Below are 25,894 nucleotides of genomic sequence, written 5' to 3' on the forward strand. Positions count from 1 at the left end.
GACCCAGGAGAACAATTTATAACAGCACTATAAAACAAACTCTAAGAATTATGATCGATGACTATTCATAATTCCAGAGGAACATTGTTAAAATGTTCTATCCATTTAGAGAGGTGATAGATTTAGGGTACAAAATGAGACATATTTTGGTTTATAGCCATTGGAGTGATATGTTTTATTGAACTATGCATATTTGTTACAAGAAATTTATTTTTTTTTCCTTTTTTATTTTTTCAATGGGGTTGGGGATAGGAGGGAGTGAAAACCTATTTCTGTTCATTTTTTTTTTTAAATAGAGGTGGAAGAATGTTACAGATATGAAATGTTGCATAAATTTTCAGTTGAGGTCACTATCATTAATTTTACTTAACTATTTTACTTTGTTACAAGAAACTTCTCACAAAGTGGGTATAATCTGTAAATATATGGAATGCAAAACAAAATATAACAACAAAATTTTTTATCTGTCTCCAAAGATCCTCTCACTAATGAGGTTGGAGCTGATTGAAGGATTTTCCACATTTAAAACAATCAGTTAAAATTAACCAAGCCACTACTCTGTGCAGGATACTATTATATTCTGTATCTCTCAGAACTGAAAGATATCTTAAAAGTCCCTGACATCATGGAATTTATAATGCAGTAAGCTTCTCTGAAGTATGAATTTTCTGGTGTCGGAGGAGCCTAGAGCTCAAACTGAAAGCTTTCCCACACTCATTACATTCATATGGTTTCTCTTTGGTATGAACTCTCTGATGTACAGTAAGATATGGACTGCACCTGAAAGTTTTCCCACATATATTACATTGATAAGGTTTCTCTCCAGTGTGAATTCTTTGGTGTTGGCTAAGTGTGGAGCTCCGACAAAAGGTTTTTCCACATTCATTACATTCATACGGCTTTTCTCCAGTATGGACCCTTTTATGTACATTAAGAACTGAACGTCTATTGAAAGCCTTTCCACACTCATTGCATTTAAATGGCTTCTCTCCAGTATGAGCTCTCTGATGTCGAATAAGGACTGAATGTCGAGTGAAGGCTTTTTTACATTCCTTACATTTATAAGGTTTCTCACCAGTATGATTTCTTTGATGGTTAATAAAACCTATTAACTGAGTGAAGGCTTTCCCACATTCATCACATTTAAAAGGTTTTTCACCAGTATGAATTCTGCAGTGTTGAATAAGACTTAGTCTACTGCTCAAGGTTCTCCCACATTCATTACACTGAAAACGTTTCTCACCAGTATGAATTCTGAGGTGCTGAATGAGGCTTAACCTGCTCCTTAGGCCTTTCCCACATACATTACATTGAAAAGGTTTCTCATCAGTATGAATTCTGCTGTGCTCAATAAGACGTAGCTTACTGCTTAAGACTCTTCCACAGTCATTGCACTTATAGGTGCCATCTTCAGTATGAATTTTCTGATGCTTAATAAAACCTGACAACTGTGTGAAAGTTCTTCCACAGTCATTACATTCATAAGGTTTCTCTCCAGTATGAACCCTCTCATGTCGAATAAGCTTTGAGTTCAGACCAAAAGCTTTCCCACACTTGTTACATTTATAGGGTTTCTCCCCTGTATGAATTCTCTGATGTTCACTAAAATGCGAGCTACGACCAAAGCGTTTTCCACATTCGTTACATTTAAATGGTTTCTCTCCAGTGTGAATTCTTTGGTGTTGGCTAAGTGTGGAGCTCCTACAGAAGGTTTTTCCACATTCATTACATTCATATGGCTTTTCTCCAGTATGGACTCTCTTATGTACATTAAGAACTGACTCTCTATTGAAAGCCTTTCCACACTCATTACATTTAAATGGCTTCTGTCCAGTATGAGCTCTCTGATGTTGAATAAGGACTGAATGTCGAGTGAAAGCTTTTTTACATTCCCTACATTCATAAGGTTTCTCACCAGTATGATTTCTTTGATGGTTAATAAAACCTATTAACTGAGTGAAGGCTTTCCCACATTCATCACATTTAAAAGGTTTTTCACCAGTATGAATTCTGCAGTGCTGGACAAGGCTTAACCTACTATTCAAGGTTCTCCCACATTCATTACACTGAAAACGTTTCTCACCAGTATGAATTCTGAGGTGCTGAATGAGGCTTAACCTGCTCCTTAGGCCTTTCCCACATACACTACAATGAAAAGGTTTCTCATCAGTATGAATTCTGCTATGCTCAATAAGATGTAGCTTACTGCTTAAGACTCTTCCACATTCATTGCACTTATAGGTACCATCTCCAGTATGAATTTTCTGATGCTTAACAAAACCTGAAAAATACGTGAAAGTTTTCCCACAGTCATTACATTCATAGAAGGGTTTTTCTCCATCTAGAATAAGCTTTGAGTTCAGACCAAAGGCTTTCTCACATTTGTTACATTTATAAGCTTTCTCCTCTGTACGAATGCTCTGAAGTTCAGTAAGATGTGAACTATGACTAAAAAGTTTTCCACAGTCATTACATTCAAAAGGTTTCTCTGATATATGGATTCTTTGATGTCTTATGAATACTGACTTCTGATTGAAGATACTGCCACAATCTTGACATTCATAATGGTTCTCTTCACAATGATTTCGCTGATGCTTAGTAAGAGCTAAAAGCTGGGAAAAATTTTGGTCACAAATAATGCATTCATATCCTCTTTCTTTTGTGGAAACTCTCTGATATGTAATAAACTTTGAATTCCAATCACAAGTTTTACCAAATTCATTACATTCTTGGCTTCTCTTTTCTTTGGTTGTTTTCTTATGGAAAACTTCCACTGGCTCAGAATCTCTCTGCTGTAAAATGTATTCAAGGTGACTCTCCCCTCTGAAGTATTTTATCTGTCGAGCTAAACTGCTTTTCTGTTCAAAGATTACACCAAACTCTGGTACTTGGAATACATCTCTTTGAGATCTTTCTGGTGTGTTTTCACATAATTTAACCTGCTTCAGGATTTCTGGCCTTAGCGTCAAATTCTTGTTCTCAGATTTGAACTTACAACCTAAAAATACGAAAAAAAAAATACAATAATATATCCATTTCTCTACCTTAGTAAAGAAACTATAGAACAAATATTAAATTAAAATTAGGACAAAACAAAAACAGAAAAATCCAAAAGCCCTAGAAATTGCCTAGTAAAAAAAAAGATGAGGGTATTAGAATAGATGAAAAGAATCCTGGGGGGTAAGTTATTAAGAAAAAGACAAGGTTTCAGCAAAGTCAACTAAGAAACTCCTCAAAGAGAATCTCAGACTGAGCAGAACAAATAAAAGAGAAGAAATCAGTCAATTAATCAACAAACATTTATTAAGTACCTATTGTATGCTAGGCTCTGTGCTAAGCACTAGGGAAAGACAAAAGTGAGATAGTCTCTGCCCTCAAAGAAGCTTATGTTCTAATGGAGGAGACAACATGTATACACATAAATGCATACAGAATATATACATAATGAATATAAGGTAGTTTTGGGAGCAAAGAAAGAATGAAAATCATTAATAAAAACGGATTGAATATAATTCAGGAAGTCAAGATGAGGTGAGAAATAAATTAGATTTAAGGGAATTTAGGAAAGTAAGTTCACTGTAAGGACAGGGACTTTCAACGTATCAGAAGTGCCAAACCTAGGAGGAGAATGTGAAATTTAAAATTGTCCAACGTACAATAAAAGAAACTGAGGCAGACCTTGCTCCACACAAAGAGGTGACAAAGAAATCACCGTACTCGGACCCTAAATACCTCAATCCCCAATATGCTATACAAGAAAGGTGAAATGGCACTTAAGATAAGGTTGAGGGGGCAGCTAGGTGGTGCAGTGGATACAGCACTGGCCCTGGATTCAGGAGGACCTGACTTTAAATCCGGCCTCAGACACATAACACTTACTAGCTGTGTGACCCTGAGCAAGTCACTTAACCCCATTGCCTAGCCAAAAAAAAAAAAAAAAAAAAAAAGATAACGTTGAGAATAACTTCTGGACCTGACCAAATCCATGTTGGAGACAACACAGTTTTCAGTCAGCGAACATTTATTTATTAAGTACTAGTAATACAAAAAGAGGCAAAATACAGTATCTTCCCCTCAAAGAGCTCACAATCTAGTAAGGGAGACAACATACAAACAATTACGTACAAACAAGTTACACACAGAACAAATGTAAAATAATCAGCAGAGGGAAGGCATATAGGTAGAAGGAGAAACAGGAAAGGAGTAGTGTCATCAAAAACTAGAGAGAAAAGACTATCAAAGAGAAGAGGTTAATCAACAGTGTCAAATGCTAGAGAGAGGTCAACAAGGATGAAGCCTGGGAAAAGGTGATTAGATTTAGCAAATAAGAGATCATCAGTAATTTTGGAGAGAACAGTTTTAGTTGAATGATATGGACAGAAACCAGACTACAGAGAATTAAGAATAGAGTGACAGAAAAGGAAGTGGAGGAACCAATTGTGGATGGCCTTCCCAAGGTGTTTAGCTAGAGCTAGAGGATGACGGCTAGCAGGAACAAACAGATCAAGTGAGAGGACTTGATCTGTTTTCTGAAGATTGGGGAGACATGGGCATGTTTACAGACAGCAGGAAAACAACCAGTAGACAGGAAGAGACTGAAAATAAATGAAAGTGGGGATGATAAAGAGGACAGTCTGCTGAAGAAGATGGGATGGAATGGGATCACTTGTGCACGACAAAGGGTTTGCCTTAGCACAGAGAATGGCCACTTCATTATGTGAGACAGGGATGGAGGAAGAGATGTTGGCAGAAGGTCTTTTGGTGATATGAGATGAGGAGAAGAGGCAGCTCCTGTTGAATGTCCTTACTTTTTCAGTAAGACAGATGACAAGGTTCTAAGCTGAGAGACGGAGGGGAGGTGGATCCATGGGAGATTTGAGGTGAAAGGATAAGGTGTGGAAGAGCTGGTGTGGTAAGTGCACAGAGAGATCATTTTAGAAGACATCTCAGGTGGAGGAGGAAGAACAAAATAATTTTTTAAGTCAAAATAATTACCACCCAAAAAAGGCAATTAAGGGAACACCAATAACTAATAACCTTTATACCTACTTTCTACTGCCCTAAGAAAAGCTTTATGAGAATGATCTACACACAAACTGAAACCATCCTTGATGGAAAAAAAAAGGAACAAGTTTTCACAAACAATTCTTTTAAGAAGACCACATCTTTATAAATATACAACTGACTAATAACAACAAGGAATATGAGTCAGCTCTACTTGTTATTACAAAAAACAAATGGATTTAAGAAAATTCAGTCTTAAAGACTCTCCTCCAACAAGGAGGAAAGAACGAGGGAGGGAACATTGATCACACAGTAATATCATACAAGATTACTTGATAAATACAACCACAGAGATGACTGTTCAGTATCCCTCTGATTATTAATGTCAAATGAAGAATAAAACAGCAAGACATATTCACCAAAGTACCTACTACTGTCATGGAGGATGTCCTGCTTAAGGTAAACTGAAGACAAATGCCCTACAGATAAAGTTTTTTTGAGTATTCCTATTTGGAGATGATATTGTGCTAAATGCATCAAGTCCTAGAACATCATAGGATACTCTCAATGAGATAAATGATTTTTAAAGAGAGATCAGTCAAACAATCCACACAGCAAAACCTTAATGGATGAAAAATTCCAACTGTCCATGACACAACACTGGCCAGTTCACTGAGTTAGTACATTAGTACATATATTTGAGACTTGAACTATAGACGGACAATGAAACAGGCCTAAAATACAGCAAAGAGAGTGGGCTAAACGGCATTTGGGAAATTACAAAGTGCTTTTAATAATGCTAAACATTGTCCTGGTGCACTATATATGAAAACTCAAATGTTCTATTAGCAATGTTATATAGTCATCACTTTTAGAACACTTCATCTTCCAAAGAATCAAAGTGGCAGGTGACACAAAGAGTAATGGAAAGAAGCGTGGTGGAGTGGAAGCAGGCTGCAACTTATTTCTAGCGACAACCTATGTGCAAGAAGTGGTGTAAAAGGTAAAATGTAGAAAGGAATGATTAGAAAAATATGTAGGTTGTTTATATGTTGAAAGCTGGAGAGAAAACAGTATGAGTAATGCATCAATATCTGTGAAATGTAAAAATACCTAGACGATGGCCTCTCAGCACACTGAGTGAGATCTCTATAGAGGACCTATGGGAGAACATGGACTACATAGACTGATATATGGTTATGATTTACAGCAATGAGGGAACACATGGACGAAATCACAGATTCAAGGACATACTGAAGCAGCCCACAAAAAACAGGGGTGGCATGAGATGTCACAGAAGCAGCAATGGGTTTGGCATAAGAGAATCCACATTAGAGTTCTAGCACTGCTGCTTACTAACTACAGGACCTAGGGGAAATCGCTTCCCTAAGCCTGAGTTTCCTCACCTGTAAATTGAAGACAATACTTTGTACTACCTACATCTCATAGCATTGTAGCCAAAGAACTTCAAACCTTCAAAGTGCTATAAAATCATATCCTTTAAATAGCTAAATATTACTTATGTGCTAAGTAATATTATCTTTTAACCTCAATGAAACTGATTCTCACAGACTCACCTCTGTAGGTATTTCTGGAGAGCACCCTTTCCTCAGGCACCTGTATATCCAAGACCCATGCTTCTTTCCCCTGCTCCAGCTGGCAGATGACCTCAGGTTTGGAGATAGGAAATCCTAATCATGGGGAAGAAAATGAAATGTGGTTATTTGTATCAGAAAAACAGAACTTCCTTAGCACTATGTCACAAGTCTTAGTTTGCATGAGAGATCAAAAAGGGCACAGAAAATAGGATAGGTAGGACCAAAGGAAATGGGAAAAAATACATTTAAGGAATTAAATGAAGAAATAAAATTTTAAAAAAAACATGAAAATTAAGAATATAGGTACACTTAAGGAATTATAGGGCAAGATAAGGTGAAACTAAGCTGTTTGGAAATGAGCAGAGAAAACATAAAACATTAATAGAATGAGTCAGGGGTCAGAAAGGCAGAAAGCACAATAATCCATAGATCTGTGACCTCACCAATGTGGATATTCTGTCCAATAATGTAGTTCACAACCCCTTTATTCCTGCCCATCCTTTATGGGTCTCCAACTTGTCCTCCCACAAACCAACCATGTGACTGTGGGGGCAAAAGGAGCCTTTCTTGTATTTTCTTAGCATTGCTTAGATATCAATAAAGCATAAAGGCTGTACATCAATTATTTGTCATTCTCAGGACAGTATCAGCCCATCTTTTTTCCAGTCATACACAGATGTCTCTATGACATTTTTATATATGCTTATCCCTGTTTATACTGTATGTACTGAATATGTTGTTTTCCCTGTTAGAATATAAGTTTCTTGAGGGCAAGGACTGCTTCACCTTTGTCTTTGTATCCTGTGTATTTAGTAAAGTGTGTGGCACTTAGTAAGTGCTATATAAATGCTTGTTGATTAATTCAGACTTTTTTGTGTTTCTTTTCCTTTGTAATCCCTTCTCTGTTATGTGTTATTGCCTGTTCCAATCCACAGTAAGTCTTTCCACTGCCCTTTGGGCAAGGTGCAGTAGAAACAGACAAATAAGCTCAGATAATATTTCAAGTGAAAATAGACTGAAAAGTAATTTAGAGAAAAGTGAAAGATTCATAAGAAAAAGTGACAACCTTAAAATTATTAAGGTTCCAAAAAATAGTAAAGAAAAGAATCTCATCAGTATATTTCAGAAAACTGAACAATTAAAGTTCCCAGGACTATTTTAAAATAAATGATGTACTGAAGACAGAAAGAATTTGCAGAATCTCATCAAGGACATACTTGAAAAGTCAATTCACCCAGTCACATATTATTTTTTTTTTTAATTTTTAGACAACTGGGGTTAAGTGACTTGCCCAGGGTTACACAGCTAGTAAGTGTGTCAAGTGTTTGGTCTGAGGCTGGATTTGAACTCAGGTCCTCCTGACTTCAGGGCCGGTGCTCTATCCACTGCGCCACCTAGCTGCCCCCTCCAGTCACATATTATTAAATTTCAAAATTTTGACCAAGAATAAACCCTAAATGCTGCTGGAAAGAATGATATTACTAAGCAAAAAGCACTCATTTGAATCGCAAATTATTATAAAAGAATAAGAAATTATAGGAATGGCTAGAATATAACATATACTATTAATAAAAAATGTTTGTATATTGAATTTAGAATTAAGGGCCTCAATTCAAGAATCAGTTTCCTAGCAAAGCTAAAAACTCTTTTTGAAAATAAAAAAAAGTCATTTAAAAAATAAGATGATTTTGAACAGTTCCTTGAGAAGTCCAGCTTTGCAACAATTTTTGGAGTAGCGATGGAGAAATGAAAGGAATAAACAAGAAGCCTTTGGGAAAAAAATGAAGAATAAAAAAAAATGAAGAATAAGCTCAAGTTTTTAAAAAGAAAAAACTTTAAAGCATGCCTTGAGAAACTTCTTATATTGTTCCACCCAAAAGCAACAATAAAAGGAAGCATGGCATTATGGGCAGAGTGGTGGACTCATGAGTCAGAAGGACTTCAGGTCAAACCCTGTCTTTGACACTAGTTGTCTGACTGTGGGCAAGTCATTTAACCTCTGGGCCTCAGATCAGAAAGCATTCAGAGAAATACATGATGTGGAAAGGTACCAATGATAATGAAAAACTATCAATATTAAATATGTGCCAACATCATAGCAACTAAATATTTAAAGGAAAAATTAACTGCAAAATGAATTAGAAAAAGAAAATAGTGGAAAATTTCAACATCCCAGTAGCAGAATATAATAAAGTAAATAAAGAGATAAATAAGAAATAGCATAGACTTGAGTAATCTTGAAAAATCTAAATGTGAATGGAGAAAACAGGAAATGCATTTTTATTCATATGCATATGGAACATTCATAAAAATCAAGCATGTTCTAATACAAATAAATTCTTTTTTGTTTGTTTGTTTGTTTTTAGGCAATTGGGGTTAAGTGACTTGCCCAGGGTCACACAGCTAGTAAGTGTCAAATGTTTGGTCCAAGGCCGGATTTGAACTCAGGTCCTCCTGACTTCAGGGCTAGCTGCCCCCTCAAATAAATTTTGAAAGGTAGAAAATATAAACACTAAATTAACAGGCTGCAGTACAAATAATAATAAACAAGAAAATATTATCAAAATATGAATATTTAAATGGGCACTGGAAGGAATTATTGAATAAAGCTTGGGTCAAAGAGCAAATTACAGAGATAGTCAAAATTACAAATAATAAAAATATAAATTTATCATCTGAAATTTTAAGGGCTGCAGCTAAAGTAGTTCTCATAAGCAAATTTACATACCTGAACAAAGCAGAAAAAGAAAAGATGAATGAGTAAAGTTTGCAGTTTAAAAAATTACAGAAATCAATATATTCCAAGTAAACGCCAAAAATTCATCAGAATTAAAGGAGAAAATAACAAAATAGAAAGCAAGAGAATACTTAGCAAAAAAAAAAACAATAAAATTGAAAAACCACTGGCAAACAATAAAAATGAAAGAAAACACAATTATCAAAAATTAAAATGGGAGTACACAACAATGGAGAATATGTATATATAATAGTTTATGAAGGGTTGTAAGAGAAATTATTTGTTACCCAGGGAGATAAGGATCCAATAATTCTCCAGCATCACATCCTTGTAGAGTTGCCTCTGTGCAGGGTCCAGAAGTCCCCATTCCTCCTGTGTGAGATACACAGCCACATCCTCAAAAGACACCAATTCCTGAAACGATACACAACACATTTCTGCTACTTCAGGGACCACCTAAATATGTAATTTTGGGAGATAAAGGAAATTTTGGATACGGCTCATATCTAAAGGAATAGGAACACTGCTTGGTCTCCCAGAACAAGTGAAGACATAAAATACATTCAGTGACTGGATAAGAAATCTGAAGTTCAAGTTTTCACCACTTGTGGTACCAAATTGCTACCTACCACTACAGTTCAGGCTTTTATCACCACTCACCTTAACTTTATCACAGCCTGCTACCTGGCCTCCTGTGTTTCCCTCTCCAACACATCCTTCCCCCAGCTGTCAAAATTATCTTCCCAGTACGAAGGTCTATATCCCTCCCCTGTTCAAAAACATTTAGCAGTTCTTTATGGGCTATGGAATAAAATGCCAACCAGTTAGCAAAATACTTCCTGACTCCCTACACTCTGGTTCTATTCTTACTTCACAATATTCTGCTCCATGTATGTACTCTATGTTCCAACCAACTGGAATATTAGCTCTTCCTCAACCCCACCCTACACTCACCAAATGTAGAGTGACAAGAGATCTTAAACATTATTGAGTCCAACTACCTCACTTTAGATAGGGAAATGATGGTCCAGAAAAGTGAAGTGACTTGTTGTCCAAGTACACATGGCTACTCTAAGTGGATCCAGATCTTCTAATTCAAGGTTCAGGGATATTCCAGATATGCCTCTGCCTCAAGGAGCTTACAATATGTGCAAAGTTAAGTAAATGCAAGGCAACATTTGAGAAGGGAAAGAGTGCAAACAAGTGGGGCTATCAGGAAATGATTTCCACAGTAGCTGGCACCTGACCTGAGCCTTGAAGGAAGCTCAGGATTCAAAGGGAAGAGAGGAGGGAAGCTGAGAGGGGAAGAGTTCCATTAAAGTAGAATGCTAAAAAGGGGGGCAGAATGATTTGTGTAGCTTCTACTATAATCTGATTAGTTTTTTAAAATCACATAAATTCTAAAATAAAAATTTCAGTAACGAAACACCCACAATTTTCATCACTCTGAACACTGTGGGTACAAATGTGGGTGGTAGAAATACTTAAGAAATTTGGTTGTATTTGTACACGGTACCTATTTCAATATTTTGATGGGTACATTGGTTGGTTAACATGGGTATTTCTTTATCTAAGCCCATTCTTGCATTTTCACGCTGCAAGATTCTTGTCTACGCAAGCATGAGTCTTCCATTGGGAAATCTAATTCAGTGAGCTACAGGCCTTCCTTTTTTAATTATTTAAAAAAACAAAACAAAACAGTGCAGGGCTAAGACTCTCCACCCGCTGTTCCTTGCTTTTGCTACATGATTTCCTTCCCCAATTATACACACCCTTGATATTCTCCTTGAAAAACAGAGTATTCACTATCAAACAGGAGGAAAAGCTGACTGGACTGCATTTCAGAAACTATGCCATTCTCTCAATGACAAGTAGTCGTTCTCATCTTTTTTAACATCAACATCCTTGAGGAGAAGTGACATAACTGTACATGATAGACCTTACGAATCAAAACTGCAAGTGACCCAAAGGGTAATGAAGGGATGGATGTTAGACATAAGCTGCCTGCATTGAATTATCAATGACGACTAAAGTGAACTGAATTGCAAACAGTATTGTAGGATTCTAATCAGTGTGAAAAAAGTGGTGTATGTGTGATCACTGGATGAGGCAGGTGCTGGTGTTGTGAGAGCAGGACAGTCCAGGGGCTGAGCTGGTACCCACAAAATGTTGCAAGGCCTAGAGGAAGGCCTTGAATCGGCTGGGTGGACTTTCTATCATGGATTTATGGGAGGCAGGACAGGAAAGCATGGAATGGTAGAACGTGGAGGGGCTCTAACCTGCACTACTGGCGAGGGCCCAGCCAGATGTGATCATTTATACATTTAATATGAATATTATGCATGTATTACTCTGTCAACTTGCCCTAACATAGATGCATCTTTCTCAACTGTGTAGCTTCAGATTCCCCATCCAGATTATAAACTTCTTAAGAAGAGCGGGAGGATGGGACAAAGGGTAGGAATCATCAAAGTAATCAGTTGGTTTTAAAACTATGTATTTGAAAAAAGCTGATATTTACAAAAGAGGATTAAATGACACTTCTAGGGTTTACTGAAGAAATGGGGGAAAACTGAATGTCCTGTTTAAGAATGAGAGAAAAGATAAATATAAATAATGGTTTAAATTTATACATGATAATTTATATACTATCTTATCTGAACCTCACAATACTGACAAGCAACATTATAGTAAAAAGAGTAATAGAACTTGAAGTCAAGTTCTAGCCTGGTTATACCACTTCCAAGATATGGGTATCACACTTTTTCAGTGTCCCATCTAACTTCTCTGAGCCCCAGCTTCCTCATCTGTAAAATGGTAATAACACTGGCACTAACTTGATCTCGACGGGTTTTGGCAAGGAAAGTACTCAGTAAAGTGTCACACCTTGTATACATATAAACTAGTGACTTGCTCTAGAAAGTGGCAAAGCTGGATTCAAACCAATCTCAGAGAATGTTCCTTCCACTTTGCTGTCTCTGTATAGTCTATCCAACTAATTAGGAATCTAAACTGCAAAGAAAGATAGGAGAGACAAGCACAGGAATATAATTATGATCTTTCATCATCTTTCGATCCTCAAGGCTGAACACAGGTCCTTGTACACCAGCCCTGCACAACACACAGCCCCATGGGTCACTTGTAAAGCCCACCAAAGAATTTCGGGTGACCCACAAAAAACGTAGAGGATGCAAAAGATGTAATGAGTGCTTTGTTCGTGCCCTGCTTAACCCCCTTCCACTAGTCACCACTGTGCCCATCAGGTAACTTGGCAGGTGGGTTGCCACTGTGCACTCGCTCCTGTTTGTCACATGACTCGAAGCAACCAACCACCAATTTGTCTCTAGTCTAAGAGGAGCAAGAGTCACTCTCTGTGTTTTTGGTCATTACTGGCATTGAACAGGAACAAAGTTAATGCAGCCACACGCCAACACAACTACACCCGCTACTCAACATTCGATGAGCAGTAACAAGAGGAGGGCTTCCCTCACTGCTGGGCTGCCCTCCAAGTTACATGAGTGTCTGGAGCTTTCTCCATGGTCAGACACTCCGTTCAGTGTTTCTTTCTTTGTGAACAGTTGCTGTGGAGATTTTTTGGTTCTAACATTAAAGTTTTTGGGGCAACTTTGTAAAACGGGTGATAAAAAGAAACAGAAGATCAAATCAGAACAAAGAATGTTTAATCCGAAGTGGACAAATAGATACTTGTTCACTTACATGAGAGACAAAATATTGTGCCATGTTTGCTGAAAAGTAATAGCCATTTTGAAAGAATACAATCTTCGTTGCCATTTTGAATCAAAACATCTTGACTTAAGCAAATTGGACACCAATGAAAAACAAATTAAAGAGTCCAAATTGTTGAAAAATCTCAGTAGGGAAAAAAAGTTTTTCAATAAAGTGAACTCAGAAAATGAGGCAGCTACTAAGGTTAGTTTTCAGATTTATAAAGAAATTGTTGCTGCTGGGAAGTCTTTTACTGAAGGTGACTTTATAAACAAGTGTTTGCTGATTGCAGTTTCTGGATTATGTCCCAATACAAAAAGTGTTTTTGAGAAGTAGTTTAATAATTAATTATACCTTTACTTGGAAAGTGAGCCGCTAAAAACCTATCTGAGGGCTGAAGAAGTTAAGCCTATTTTAATTTTGGCCCCTACCTACTACCAAGTTGTGCAGGTCTGTTGTACACTCTTAATAAATCTGCTGAATTGACAAATTACAGTTGATAGTATTACAGGACAGGGACCAAGAACCTCCCTTTCTCTCACTCTACTGGCATCTGCCTGAGCTCAAGACTCCCCTTCACTCTGGAAGGCAAGCTGGCTAGCTAGTTCAGGATATTCTATTCTATTCCCTGGGCCGGTCTAGGAGACTCAACACCAAAATCTGCTTAACTATTAAGGTGAAGGTGCTTTTGGTTTAAGACTCCTAAATTCTTCATTTTCCCAACATCATTTGCAATTCAATTTAGCAAAATTGATTAAGCACCTATAAACTGAATGAAGCAGTTTGTCCAAAGGTTATGACAGGGAATCAATGGCAAAAATTCCTTCAAAACTCATGCTCCCACTTTTGAGTTAACACCAGTTTGGGGCTTATCCCTGACTTGGTGATCTAAGAGGCAGAGGCATATCCTGTCTATTGTGGTTCAGTCATTTTCAGCTGTGTCTGATTCCTCGTGACCCACTTGCAGTTTTCTTGGCAAGGATAATGGAGTGGTTTGCCATTTCCTTCTCCAGCTTATATTACAGATGAAGAAACTGAGGCAAACAAGTTTAAGTGACTGGCCCAGGGTTACATAGCTAGTAAGTCTCTGAGGTCAGATTTGAACTCAGGAAGATGAGTCTTCCTGACTCTATGCCCGGCACTCTACGCACCGCCCTACCTAGCTGCCCACTTGTCTATACTACACAGAAAAAGTCTCTCACATCACTTTATTCATTTTAACCACTTTCCAGTTTGGAAGAATACTGGGTAGGACAAAATCCTCCAAACAGGTTGTTTTAGAATCCATAAGGAATGCACTGAGCAGGTACCAATACAGGATGTATTTGTGGGTGAACCTGTATTGATAGCAAGATCAAAGAGTTAAATTTACATTGATTAAAATCAACATTCTGACAGGGAGGAGAGAAGAATGACAGACTGACTACCTGCAAGGAATGGCAATGAGTCAAAATAAAATCAAAGGGGTAAACACTGGCAAAGAGTTTAAAATATCCCTACTTGCATAGGGCATGACTGTATTTCTGGAAAATGCAAGGGACTAAACAAAAAAAAATTATGAAAGTGAGTTCAGCAAAGAATAAGACATAAAAAAATCCACAAAAATGATTCACCTTCTTATATACTACAAGAAAGATCAAGAACTAAAAATAATAGATCACATTTACATAGTACTTTGAGACATTTACAATGCAATTTCCCCACAACCCTGTAAAGTAGGCAATAAAAGTATTATCTCCATTCTACAGACAAGAAAACTGAGGATCAGAGAGGTGAAGTGATTACTCCAAGAAAACCCAGCTAGTAAGTAGCAGAAGACAGGACTCAAATTCAAATCTCCTAACTCTTGTGTGCAGCATTTCTCTTACTTCTCTACATGGCCTCTTTAAGATATAGTACTTACAATCAGATACAACTTTCAGATTCCATAAAATGCATGCCAAGGGGGAAAAAAGATCAGGTGCAGTTGTCAGACTTCTATTCTCTCACAAAATGAGAGACTACTGCTTCTATTCCTTTCTAATTACTCAGGGTTTGATGTAACTCTTTTCATCCAGGTTTTTGTTTAAGAGGACATAAGGAACATTGAATTATCACAGTAGAAGCATTTTCAGTAATCTGAAAAATATGGTAAATGGGAATTGTGTCAGGACATTGGAAACAAGAAAATAACTTTGACTTATCAATAAAGAGATTGTTTGTGAATACAGGGAACCCATGCTGACTACTAGTACTAAGAGATAGTCTTGTCACACATCCTAAAACCATTTCAATTTTGATACTGACATGGTTGGAAAAGCAAGAGACTATCCTAATTTTAACAAGATGGCTAATAAATTCTCCCATGATCTTCTTGGGACAAGATGCAGCAATATAATCTGGAGAATATGCTTAAATGGGTTTCTGGTTCATAAACCAAAAATGTATGATTTCTGAACCCTGTATTTTTCAACCTTCTATGTAATGTTCAATGAGAAAAAAGGGATTCATTATTCTAATGAGGAGCTTATTAACAAAAGTGAGTACATGTCATATATATGACCATATACAATATATGTGTATATATATGTATGTATATGTGTGTGTGTGTGTGTGTGTGTGTGTGTGTATAAATATATATAATTTTAGGCTATTTAAAACAAAAACAACCCCCAAAATGGAACTACATAGCTAAATCATACTCAGAATATGATGAGCCAACACCTGGCCTTCTTCTGTTATCCTATAACCAATAGCCCCACTTTGCCCTTATGATACAGATATTAAGTACCTAACTATATCACCTTATGAGCTTACCTACTAAATTTAATTTTGGTTTCATAACTGGGTATAGTGCAGTCACTTAGGAAATATGGCCAGAGGTGAAGGGCTTCTACACTGAAAGACAGAAGACCTGGGTTCAAGTACTGATAGCTGGCTGTCACTCAGAAGCAATGTTATCATGGGCAAATCAACTGACCTCTGTGACCCTTGGTTTCCCCATCAGCAAAATGGGATAATAATATCTGCAACATCTACTGCATCAGGGCTACTGTTAAAAAAATGCTTTGCACATCATTATACAAATATAAGCTATTATGATAAAGGTCTAGAGTTATAGTGGATTTCCGGCAATAGGGTAATAAAACAGCTAAAGAATTTGGCAAGTGAAATGAGCTCAGTTACAGGGGATGAAGTACCATGTTAAACTGGAGTAGAACCTTCTGATGATGGAGTCCAAGGGGTGTTCCAGGTGAAGAGAAGCTGATGGCAGATGAAGCAGGTGTTGACTCCTGTCACCCTGACGCTTCCTGTTTCTGGGCATAGATGAGTCCTAGAGATGATTAAAAGCATATGAAGTTGAGAAGAGGGTTAAAAAAAGAAAAAGAGAACTGTATTCAGCCAAAACATCCCCCTGGAATGAAAACTCTGGGCTTCAGTTGCCTCATCAACAAAATAAGGAGAATGGTCTCAGTGATTTCAAGTCTTTCCCAACTCTAAGTTACATCACCTTTTACCTGCACTATCACAATAGTCTCCACATTAGTTTCCCTACTTCCAGTCTTCCCCCTTATCCAATTCATCCTCCACATGGCTGTCAAGCTAAGAAACCAAGACACAGGCATAAAAACATCATAATACTGGCCAAAAATCTTCACTGGCTTCCTACTGCCTTTAGAACAAAACATGAACTCCAGCCAGGCACTCCACGATCTGGGAACTACTGTTGCTGATCCATTTTATATTCGAGTCTTCACATACCCTGGTTTCAACTAATCGGAGTAATACTCCAGTAGTCTCTCATGGTTCGAATGCATTTCCCCCTCTCCTCCATTACTCAGACTCCCTAGCTACCTTCAAGGCCCAGTTCTGAAACCACTGTCTCTTTGAAACCTCCCTTCCTAATCCCTACAGCTGTTAGTTGGGGCAGGTAGGTGGTGCGGTGGATAGAGGGCAGGGTCCAGGAGTCAAGAAGACCCAAGTTCAGCTCCAGCATCAAAACACTAGCTGTATGACCCTGGGCAAGTCACTTAACCTGTCTGCTTCAGTTTCCTCATCTGTAAAATCGGAATCATAATAGCACCTACCTCCCACGGATGTTGTGAGGATCAAGTGAGATAATAATTGTAGTGCTTGGCACATAGTAAGCACTACATAAATGTTAGGTGATAGTGGTGGTGGTGGTGGTGGTGGTAGTAGTAGTAGTGCACACCCGGCCCCCTCAAGGAGTGATCTTGTATGTACTTATCTCGTTACCGAGGTGCATTCTCCACCCCCAGCCCCAACTTCCAGAAAGAATAAAAGCACCTGAGAGTTGGAGAATGGCTTCCTTTTAAATCTTAGTATATACCCAGTACCTAGGGCGGTAAATGGGCAGTTAATAGTTATGTTTGTAGAGAAATGAGCTGAAGCAGATCCGGCCAATGCCTGAGGGCATTAGGGAGTAAGAAGGATGAGTCACATTCTAGAAAAATCAGAATTGTTTTCCTCTTGCAGCAACAGCTACTAGGTGCTGACGAGCGAGTTTCCTGGTTTACAGAAAGCCAACTCGCAGTCCCTCTGTCTCTGGGACGGAACATGCGTCCAGACACCTACAAACACCCGGGGTCTCTCAGGATTGGATCAGGACCAAGCCTTCTCGCAGTTCTGCTCGAACCCCCGCAGAAGCCTCCCTGGTACCGGAACACAAAACCGAGTGCCCTGCCTCGGGCAAAGACCCTGACCCACCCTCGACTGACACCCGATCTGGTCACAGCGCTCCAGGCAGAACGTCCCCCAGCCTTTCGGCTCCCACCTGGGATGCCGCCACCTCCTCCGGGAAGCCTCCCCGGACTCCTCGTAGCCTCAGGCCCACAAGGACTCTCAGCCCTCACGCGGCCCCGTTTGGAGTCTCTGACGGGGAACCGCCTCCTTTGCGGCCCAGACAGGGAAACTGAGGCCCAGGGAGGTCGGGGGTGGTTTCAGAGAGACAGGAGAGGGGCTAGGACCATGGGCTGCCCCAGGCCCATGATGCGTGGCGGAGGGCACCTCCCTCCCCTCCCTTTCCCCCCCCCCCCGTTATAAGCAGGAGCCCGCGGTCCTCAAACCCCAACCCCGCCTCCTCAGCTCGTACCCGCTCACCTGGCCTGCGGCTAGCGTTGGCCACAGACCGGAAGCGTCCCCGCCCCCGGGCCGCGCGGCCGGCCTTCACCTTCCCACTTCCGGGACGCTCTAGGAAGCCTGGAGGACTCGGCGTCTCGTCTATAGGGCTGAGCCGGCCGAGCAGCTTGGGCCACCAGCACCCTCCACGTCTCCCACCCCTCCCAGGAAGAACGGAGAAAAGGGCTACGGAGAGCAGGAAGGTTCAGTCCACTTGCTCCCCACCTTGGCTGTGGCTTCTGCTAGGTCTCTTTCCTAACTTAATCCCGCCCATCCCACTTCTGAGCCTGTAAAGGGAGCTGGCGGGGAGAGGAGAAGGGGGAGAGCTTTTCAGACCCTGTGTTTGAGCAGTGTATGAGCATAACAGGGGTTTAAACGTACAAACAAAATGGTCTATGCCCAGGGAACCTCTGGGGTTCAGAGTATCAGAGAAACAGATTTGGCTGAGGCAGCACGAGGAGGAAGCTCGGCCAGTCCGGTGATGGAGAGAGCCCCGGACCTGAGAACGCCCGGCAGGGGGCAGCCCAGGGGGAGCGTCACATTTCCCTTACCTAGCCTGAACCAGGAGGAGACGACACATCCAACCGAAAAAGACAAATACAGGGGAGGGAAGCGACTTCAAGGAGCTGGATTGCTGCTAATGGACTCAAGAAAGGATTAGGAACCTGGCCCTCCCTGTGTGGAGTCCGCCTGTTGTAATCCACATGGGTGCTGAGGGGTCCCGCTTCCTAAAAAGCTAAATAAAGGACACTTGCCTTTGACTTCAGAGCATGCACAGCTATCCTGCAACTTTCCCTTCAGTTCACTGTAGGATCTTGGAGCCGTTTAAATGGATGTTCAACCAGAACTGTGTTAAAAGGCACCAATAAAGCTTAACACACACACACACATTTTTTTCTATCTGTTGGACACCGGTGTAAAGATGACTCTGAGGGCTGATGAGGGAGGTGCCATTTTCCTCAGTGGACTGACTGGTGAGCTCATGGCCTCCTGGGCAAACCTTTGTCGAGGATGGGGCCCCAAGAAGCTTCTATTTGCATCTTCTATCCTTTCGTACATGGCCTTTAACTAGAAGTTACAAGCTTACCCCCAGTACATGTGAGAGCCTCCTCTGCCATGGACTCCTAGGTACTTGCAGGAGTCTGCCCCAGACTTTTGCAGGAGGGAATGTTTTGTACCAACTCTCTTTTTTATATACCACCTTAGTAAATGCCCTTTGCAAAAAACCTAATTGATGTCTACTGACTGATTAAAATGGGACGTAGACCAGTGGTAGCTCGTGAGTGATATTATTAGAAACCCCAGAAACTTTCAGGGTTACTAATATACATTCACACACATAAACATGTTAATGTGTATATATATATGTATGTGCATATATATGTATATGTATGTAACTTCTGGGCCATGTGACCAACATGATGAAGGCCTAGACATCTTCTCTGCTCCTCATGACCTCTCAAACCTCTCCAAAATAGAAATTATGCACCAAAGATAAAGCAACTTCAGATGTCCCGATGGTCTAGGACACGTGGAACCCAAAAACAGTTTTAAGAAATTCCACAACCATGAACAGACACCAACCTGAGGTCAAGTAGCACTCCCTTTCCCACTGCCCACCCTGCTACCAGCAGTGAGGCTGTACTAGCCAAACTGACCCATGGGCTTGCAAGAAAACCCAACCCCAAACCCTGCTCCTCTCTCCCTTCTTCCAGTTCCGTGGAGAGCTTGGTCCTAGGATGTGAAAGTTGGCTAGGGTTTCAGTGGCCAGTGCCCTGATAGCATTCTGTGGTGCAAAAGATCTCTACAGGAGGCTGAGCAACAGAAGAAAAGGACTAGGGCTAGGAAGAAAGGACTAGGACATGTACCTGGGCCTAAAACCTACCCCGAAGCCAAGCCTCAGAAACCCAAACTCCCAACAATAGAAATCACCCCCAGCTGCAATGGCACTAGTGTGGCAATGCTCCGCAGGATGGCGTATGTGTGGGGCGGGGACGGAGTGTAGTATTCTACTAAGCTTGAAAGAGCCTAGTATACATCTGGAGTTAATTCTGTCCCCCCAAAAGTCATCTGGAGCAGAGATTTGGTCTGGTAAATTGCCCAGTGTGGGAGAAGGCTGAAATGCTTTGTGATCTAATTCCCAGGGAAACCACCATCAGAGGAGAGGGAGTAAAAAAATGAGCAACAGGGGAAAATAAAGAGGGAAAAAAAACTGCTGAAATTACCAAAGATCCTGGGAAAAAGAAAACCAAGAGACTTTGAACATAAGCAGACAAAAAACATTAATAGAAACAATTATGGCCTCCAGATATAGTAAACAAGTTCAAGCACCTATGAAGAAATACTGCAAAACAAAGGAAAATGACCCAACACTTTATGAGACATAGGACCCTCTAGAAGGTGAGGAGACAACTGAACCACAACTGTGTAATAGAGGAAAATTAGGAAAGGAAATGAGAACAATGTAAGAATATTATGAAGAGAATTAACATCTTGGTAAAAGGCACAAAAAATACTGAAGAAAATAACTTCTTAAAAATCAGAATTGGTCAAATGGTAGGAGACAATCAGAGTAATTGTGCAATAAAGGCCCAGTTGAAGTTAAATAACATGAATTTGTGGTCAATTCAGTCCTCAGTTGTGTAGCTTCCTTTAGAAATATGAAGGAGCATGTAAGACTTGAGCAAATAGTCAATATATTTATTAAGTGCCTACTATGTGCCAGGGCACTATTCGAAGCTGTGGGGCTACAAAAAGTGGCTTTTAAAGCCCTTGCCCTTAAGGAGCTAACAATCTCATAAGTTCACAATGGGGGAGACAAAAAACATATATGTAAATATACAGGATAAATAGAAAATACTTAAGAGAGTGAAGGCCCTAGAATTAAGGTAGGTTGGGAAAGGCTTCCTATATAAGATGGGATTTTAGTTGGGACTTGAGAGAAGCCAGGGAAGGTAGGAGGTGGAGATGAGGAGGGTGGGCATTTCAGGCATAGGTGACAGCCAGAGAAAATGCCCAGAGGTGAGAAATGGAGTATCTTGTTTGTGAAATAACCAGGAGGCCAGTGTCACTGGATCAAAGAGTACCAAAGGAGTAAGGAAACTGAAAAGATAGGAGAAAGCTAGGCCATAAAGGGCTTTGAATGCCAATTGTATTTAATTGTATTTGGTCCTGGAGGCAACAGGATTGGTGGGAGGAAGGGTGTGTGGCATGAATGGGATCTGTGCTTTTGGAAAATCACTTTGGTGGCTGAATGGAGAATGGAATAGAGTAGGGAGAAACTGGAGACAGGCATATCCACCAGGAAGTTATTTGCAATAATCCAGGCATGAGGTGACGAGGACCTGAGCTAGAGAGGTGTCAAGGGGACACAGTCAAGAGATGCTGTAAAGGTGAAACTGACAGGCCTTGAAAGCATTTTGGAAATGGGGGGGGGTAAAAGATAATGAAGAGCTGATGATGACACCTAGGTTGCAAGCGTGAGAAGGGACTAGGAGGATGGTATTGCCCTCAATAATAATAGAGAAGTTAGGAGGGGAGGAGGATTTAGGGAGAAAGATAATGAGTTCAGTTTTATACATTTTGAGTTTAAGATGCCTACTGGACATCCAATTCAAGATGTTTGAAAGATAGTTGATATGAGATTGGAGGTCAACAGACAGATTAGGACAAGACAGGTAGCTTTGAGAATCATCAGCTAAGGATGATAGTTAAATCCATGGGAGCATTGATGAGATCACCAAGTAACATAGTACAGAGAGAGAAAAGAAAAGGCCCAGGACAGATGTGGGACACTCACGGTTAGTGGGCCTGACCTGGATGATAATCCAACAAAGAAGACCAAGAAAGAGTAGTCTAATAGGACTAAAGAGGAGAACCAAGAAAGAGTGGTGTCCAAAAAGCAGAGAAGAGAGGATCAAGAACGGTGTGATTAACAGTGGAGAGTGCAATGTGGAGTCTACCAGGGTCAGTGTCAAAGGCTGCAGAATGGCTGAGAATGAGGAAAGGCCACTGGGGGGCAGAGCCAAGATAGCAGAGTAGAAACAGCAACCCAGCTGAATTTTTCCAACATTCTCCTCCAAACAACTTTAAAATAATGTATCAAATTGAATTTTGGAATGGTAGAGCCAACGTGAGTTCAGGGTGAGACATTTCCAGCTTAAACCAACTTAGGAGGTGAGGAGAGGTCTGACACTGAAGTGGGAAACAGCCCAGAGCACATGCAGCTGAAGCACCAGCAGAGGGCATCAGCCTTGGAGACAAGACTCAAGAGAACCATAAAAAGGTAAACAGGAAAGGGAAATCATAAAGGACTTAATAAGTTTAAACTGTTTACATTCCTACATGGGAAGATGATATTTGTAACTCAAGACCTTCCTCATTATTAGGGTAGTTAGAAGGAGTATATATAGACAGACAGCACAGGTATGAGTTGAATATGAAGGGATGACATGTAAAAAATAAAATTAAAGGAGGAAAGAGAGAGGAATGTATTGGGAGAAAGAGAAAAGGAGAGGTAGAATGAAGTAAATTATCTCACATAAAAGAGGCAAGAAAAAGCTTTTACAATGGAGGGGAAATAGGCGAAGGTGAGGGGGAGTGAGTGAATCTTATTCTCATCAGAATTGGCTCAAAGAGGGAATAACATATACACTCAATTGGGTATAGAAATTTTTCTTACCCTACAGGAAAGTAGGAGGGGAAGGGTATAAGAGAAGGGGGGTGGGGGCAGTGATAGAAGGGAGGGAAGATTGGGGGAGGGGATAGTCAGAAGCAAAACACTTTTGAGGAGGGACAGGGTGAAAGGAGAAAATAGAATAAACAAGGGTAGGGAGAGTAGGATGGAGGGAAATATAGTTAGTAATGTGAAAAAATTTTGAAGCAAGTTTCTCTGATAAAGGCCTCATTTCTCAAACATATAGAGAACTGAGTCAAATTTATAAAAATAAGAGCCATTCCCCAATTGATAAATGATCAAAAGACATGATCAGTTTTCAGATTAAGTAATCAAAGCTATCTACAGTCATATGAAAAAATACTCTAACTCACTATTGATTGGAGAAATGCTAATTAAAATAATTCTGAGGTACTAATTCATACCTATTAGATTGGTTAATAGGACAGAAAAAGTAAATGACAAATGTTGGAGGGGATGTGGGAAAAATGACTTTAATGCACTGTTGGTGGAGTTGTAAACTGATTCAACCATTCTGTAGAGCAATTTGGAACTATGCCCAAAGGGCTATAAAACCATGCATACCTTTTGACCTAGCAATATCACTACTAGGTCTGTATCTCAAAAGAGATAAAAAAAAACAAAACTAAAAATGAAAAGGAGCTATATGTACAAAAATATTTTTGGCAGCTCTTTTCTGGGGGTTAAGAATTAGAAGCTGAGGGGAAGTTCTTCAAATGGAGAATGGCTGAATAAGTTGTAGTATGTGATTATGATGGAATACTATTATACTGTAAGAAACAGTGAGCAGGATGCTCTCAGAAAAACCTGGAAAGACTTGCATGGGCTGATGCAAAGTGAAAGGTACTGTGTATAAAGTAACAGCAATATTGTAAGATGACCAATTGTGAATGATTTAGCTATTCTCAGCATTACAACTATCCAAGACGACTCTAAAGGACTTATGATGAAAAATACTATCCATTCCCAGAGAAAGAACTGATGGTGTCTGAATACAGATGGAAGCATACTTTTTTTAAACTTTATTTTTCTTGGTCTATGTTTCACAACATGACTATTATGGATATGTTTTGCATGACATGTATAACCTAAAAAAAAAAAAGAAAAATATAAAGGAAATATCCTAGCACCAATTTCAATAGAAATTGACTAATCACTACCTGAAAGAGATCCCAAAATGAAAACTCCCAAGAATAATATAGTCAAATTCCAGAGCTCTCAGGTCAAATAGAAAATTCTACAAGCAGCCAGAAAGAAATAATTGAAATATTGTGGGGCCACAGCCAGGATCACACAAGATTTAGCAGCTTCCACATTGAAGAAGCAGAGGACTTAGAATATGATATTCCAAGAAGTCAAAGGAGCTAGGATTACAACCAAGAATAATCTACCCAGCAAAACTGAGCATAATCTGTCAGGGGGGAGGGATGGACATTTACTCAAATAGAGGATTTTCAAGCATCCCTGATGGAAAGACCAGAACTGAATAGAAAATTTTACATTCAAACACAAGACTCAAGAAAAGCATAAAAAGGTTAACATGAAAGAGAAATCATAAGGAACTCAATATAAAGTTAAACTGTTTACATTCCTATATGAGAAGATAACTCCTAACAACTTTTTCATTATTAATGAAAAAGGAGTGAGAAAAAGGCAGTGAAGGAGCCTATCTAGACAGACAGCATGGGTATGGGTTGATTGTGCTCTGACAAAAAAAAAAATGGGGTGAGAAAAAGGGATGCATTGGGAGAAGGGGGAAGGGAGAGTAAGAATGGGGAAAATTATCTCACATAAAAGAGGTGTGCAAGGAAGAGCTTTTCCAATGGAGGGGAGAATGGAGGCACAGGCAATGCTTGAAGCTCACTCTCATCAGAACTGGTTCAAAGAGGAAAGACTATATACACACACTCAGTTGAGTATGGAAATCTACCTTCCGCAACAGTGAAATATGAGGAGAAGGGAGTAGGATGGGGAGGGCAGCGATGATAAAAGGGAGGGTGAATTAAGAGAGGCAATGGTCAGAAGCAAAACAGACTTTTGAGGAGGTATATGGGGTTTGGTTGTTGTCCTTCATTCTCAAAGAGGACCAGAAGGACATCATTATGTTGGAGTTAAGGTACAGTGTGTCCAACTGTGGCTGATCAGACCAATGAGCTTGGAAGGCTCTACCACAGGTTGGGCACAAATAGTCCAAATGAACATTTGGAGTGGCAATGTCTCCAAATTTGCACATCTCATGTTTCTTTTGAGCTTCTGCAATTCTACTTCACTTATAGAGCACAGCACCTTCTTTGATGTCAGCATGCCATGCTAGGTGGTCTTTTGCTAATGTCTCCCATATCTCCCAATTGGTTCCAAAGTTCTTCAGGGAGACTTTGAGAGTGTTCTTGTATCATTTCTGCTAACCACCATGTGAGTGTTTGCCTTGTATGAGCTCTCTGTAAAATAGTCTTCTAGGCAAATGCAGATTTGGCATGTGAACAATATGGCCAGCTCATCAGAGTTATGCTCCCTGTGACAGAGTTTGAATGCTTGGCAGTTTAGCTCAAGACAGGACCTCAGTATCTGGTACCTTATCTTGCCAGGTGATCTTCAGAATCTTCATATGACAATTTAAATGGAAGCTATTCAGTTTCTTGGTATAGCACTGGTAGAAGGTCGGCTACCGCACTGATAGTAATCTATTTAACTTGAAAAGGCTACAAGGCAAGGCTAAAGTGGAGGGAGGGCTGGTGCATGATTTTTTTGTTCATAGATGATTGTGCACTCAATGAGGTTTTTTAAGCTGAGGTACAACAAAGTATGGATCAATTCTCTGCTGCTTGTGCTAATTTTGGCCTAACAATTAACACCAAGAAAACACAGGTTCTCTACCAGCCAGCACCACATCATCCATACATGGAATCATTGGTTACAGCAAATGGAAAAATTTTAAATACTGTGAATAAGTTCACTTACCTTGGCAGTATATTTTCCAAGGATGTACATATAGATGATTGGGTTGACAAACACATT

The 25,894-nt window shown here is 39.7% G+C and overlaps 1 protein-coding gene across 7 annotated transcripts; it reads right to left on the reverse strand.

Moving 5' to 3' along the window:
- Nucleotides 1-280: 280 nt before the first annotated feature.
- LOC114041420 (zinc finger protein 850-like) lies at nucleotides 281-18,224 on the reverse strand. Of its 7 annotated transcripts, none has more exons than XM_027859870.1 (7): nucleotides 18,166-18,224; nucleotides 16,245-16,378; nucleotides 15,862-15,937; nucleotides 14,969-15,183; nucleotides 9,627-9,753; nucleotides 6,582-6,695; nucleotides 281-2,998 (listed from the first exon to the last, which is right to left on the reverse strand). In XM_027859870.1, exons 5-7 carry the CDS (start codon nucleotides 9,658-9,660, stop codon nucleotides 633-635), a joined length of 2,514 nt encoding a protein of 837 aa, XP_027715671.1. In that variant the 5' UTR covers nucleotides 9,661-9,753; nucleotides 14,969-15,183; nucleotides 15,862-15,937; nucleotides 16,245-16,378; nucleotides 18,166-18,224; the 3' UTR covers nucleotides 281-632. The 7 variants fall into 7 exon arrangements, with proteins under 7 accessions (XP_027715671.1, XP_027715670.1, XP_027715668.1 ...); XM_027859869.1 differs by having other exon boundaries at nucleotides 15,862-15,942; XM_027859867.1 differs by lacking the exon at nucleotides 15,862-15,937.
- Between the last annotated feature and the right edge of the window lie 7,670 nt (nucleotides 18,225-25,894).

The sequence above is a fragment of the Vombatus ursinus genome, unplaced genomic scaffold (genome assembly GCF_900497805.2).
Source record: "Vombatus ursinus unplaced genomic scaffold, bare-nosed wombat genome assembly UNPS02014173.1, whole genome shotgun sequence".
Lineage (NCBI taxonomy): Eukaryota > Metazoa > Chordata > Mammalia > Diprotodontia > Vombatidae > Vombatus > Vombatus ursinus.

Coding starts and splice junctions, on each gene's coding strand:
- LOC114041420 (XM_027859863.1), bottom strand. Junction 6,696..9,626: donor TTGGATCCTTATCTCCCTGG/GTAACAAATAAT, acceptor CCCCATGATTAG/GATTTCCTATCTCCAAACCT. Junction 2,999..6,581: donor CTCCAGAAATACCTACAGAG/GTGAGTCTGTGA, acceptor TCGTATTTTTAG/GTTGTAAGTTCAAATCTGAG.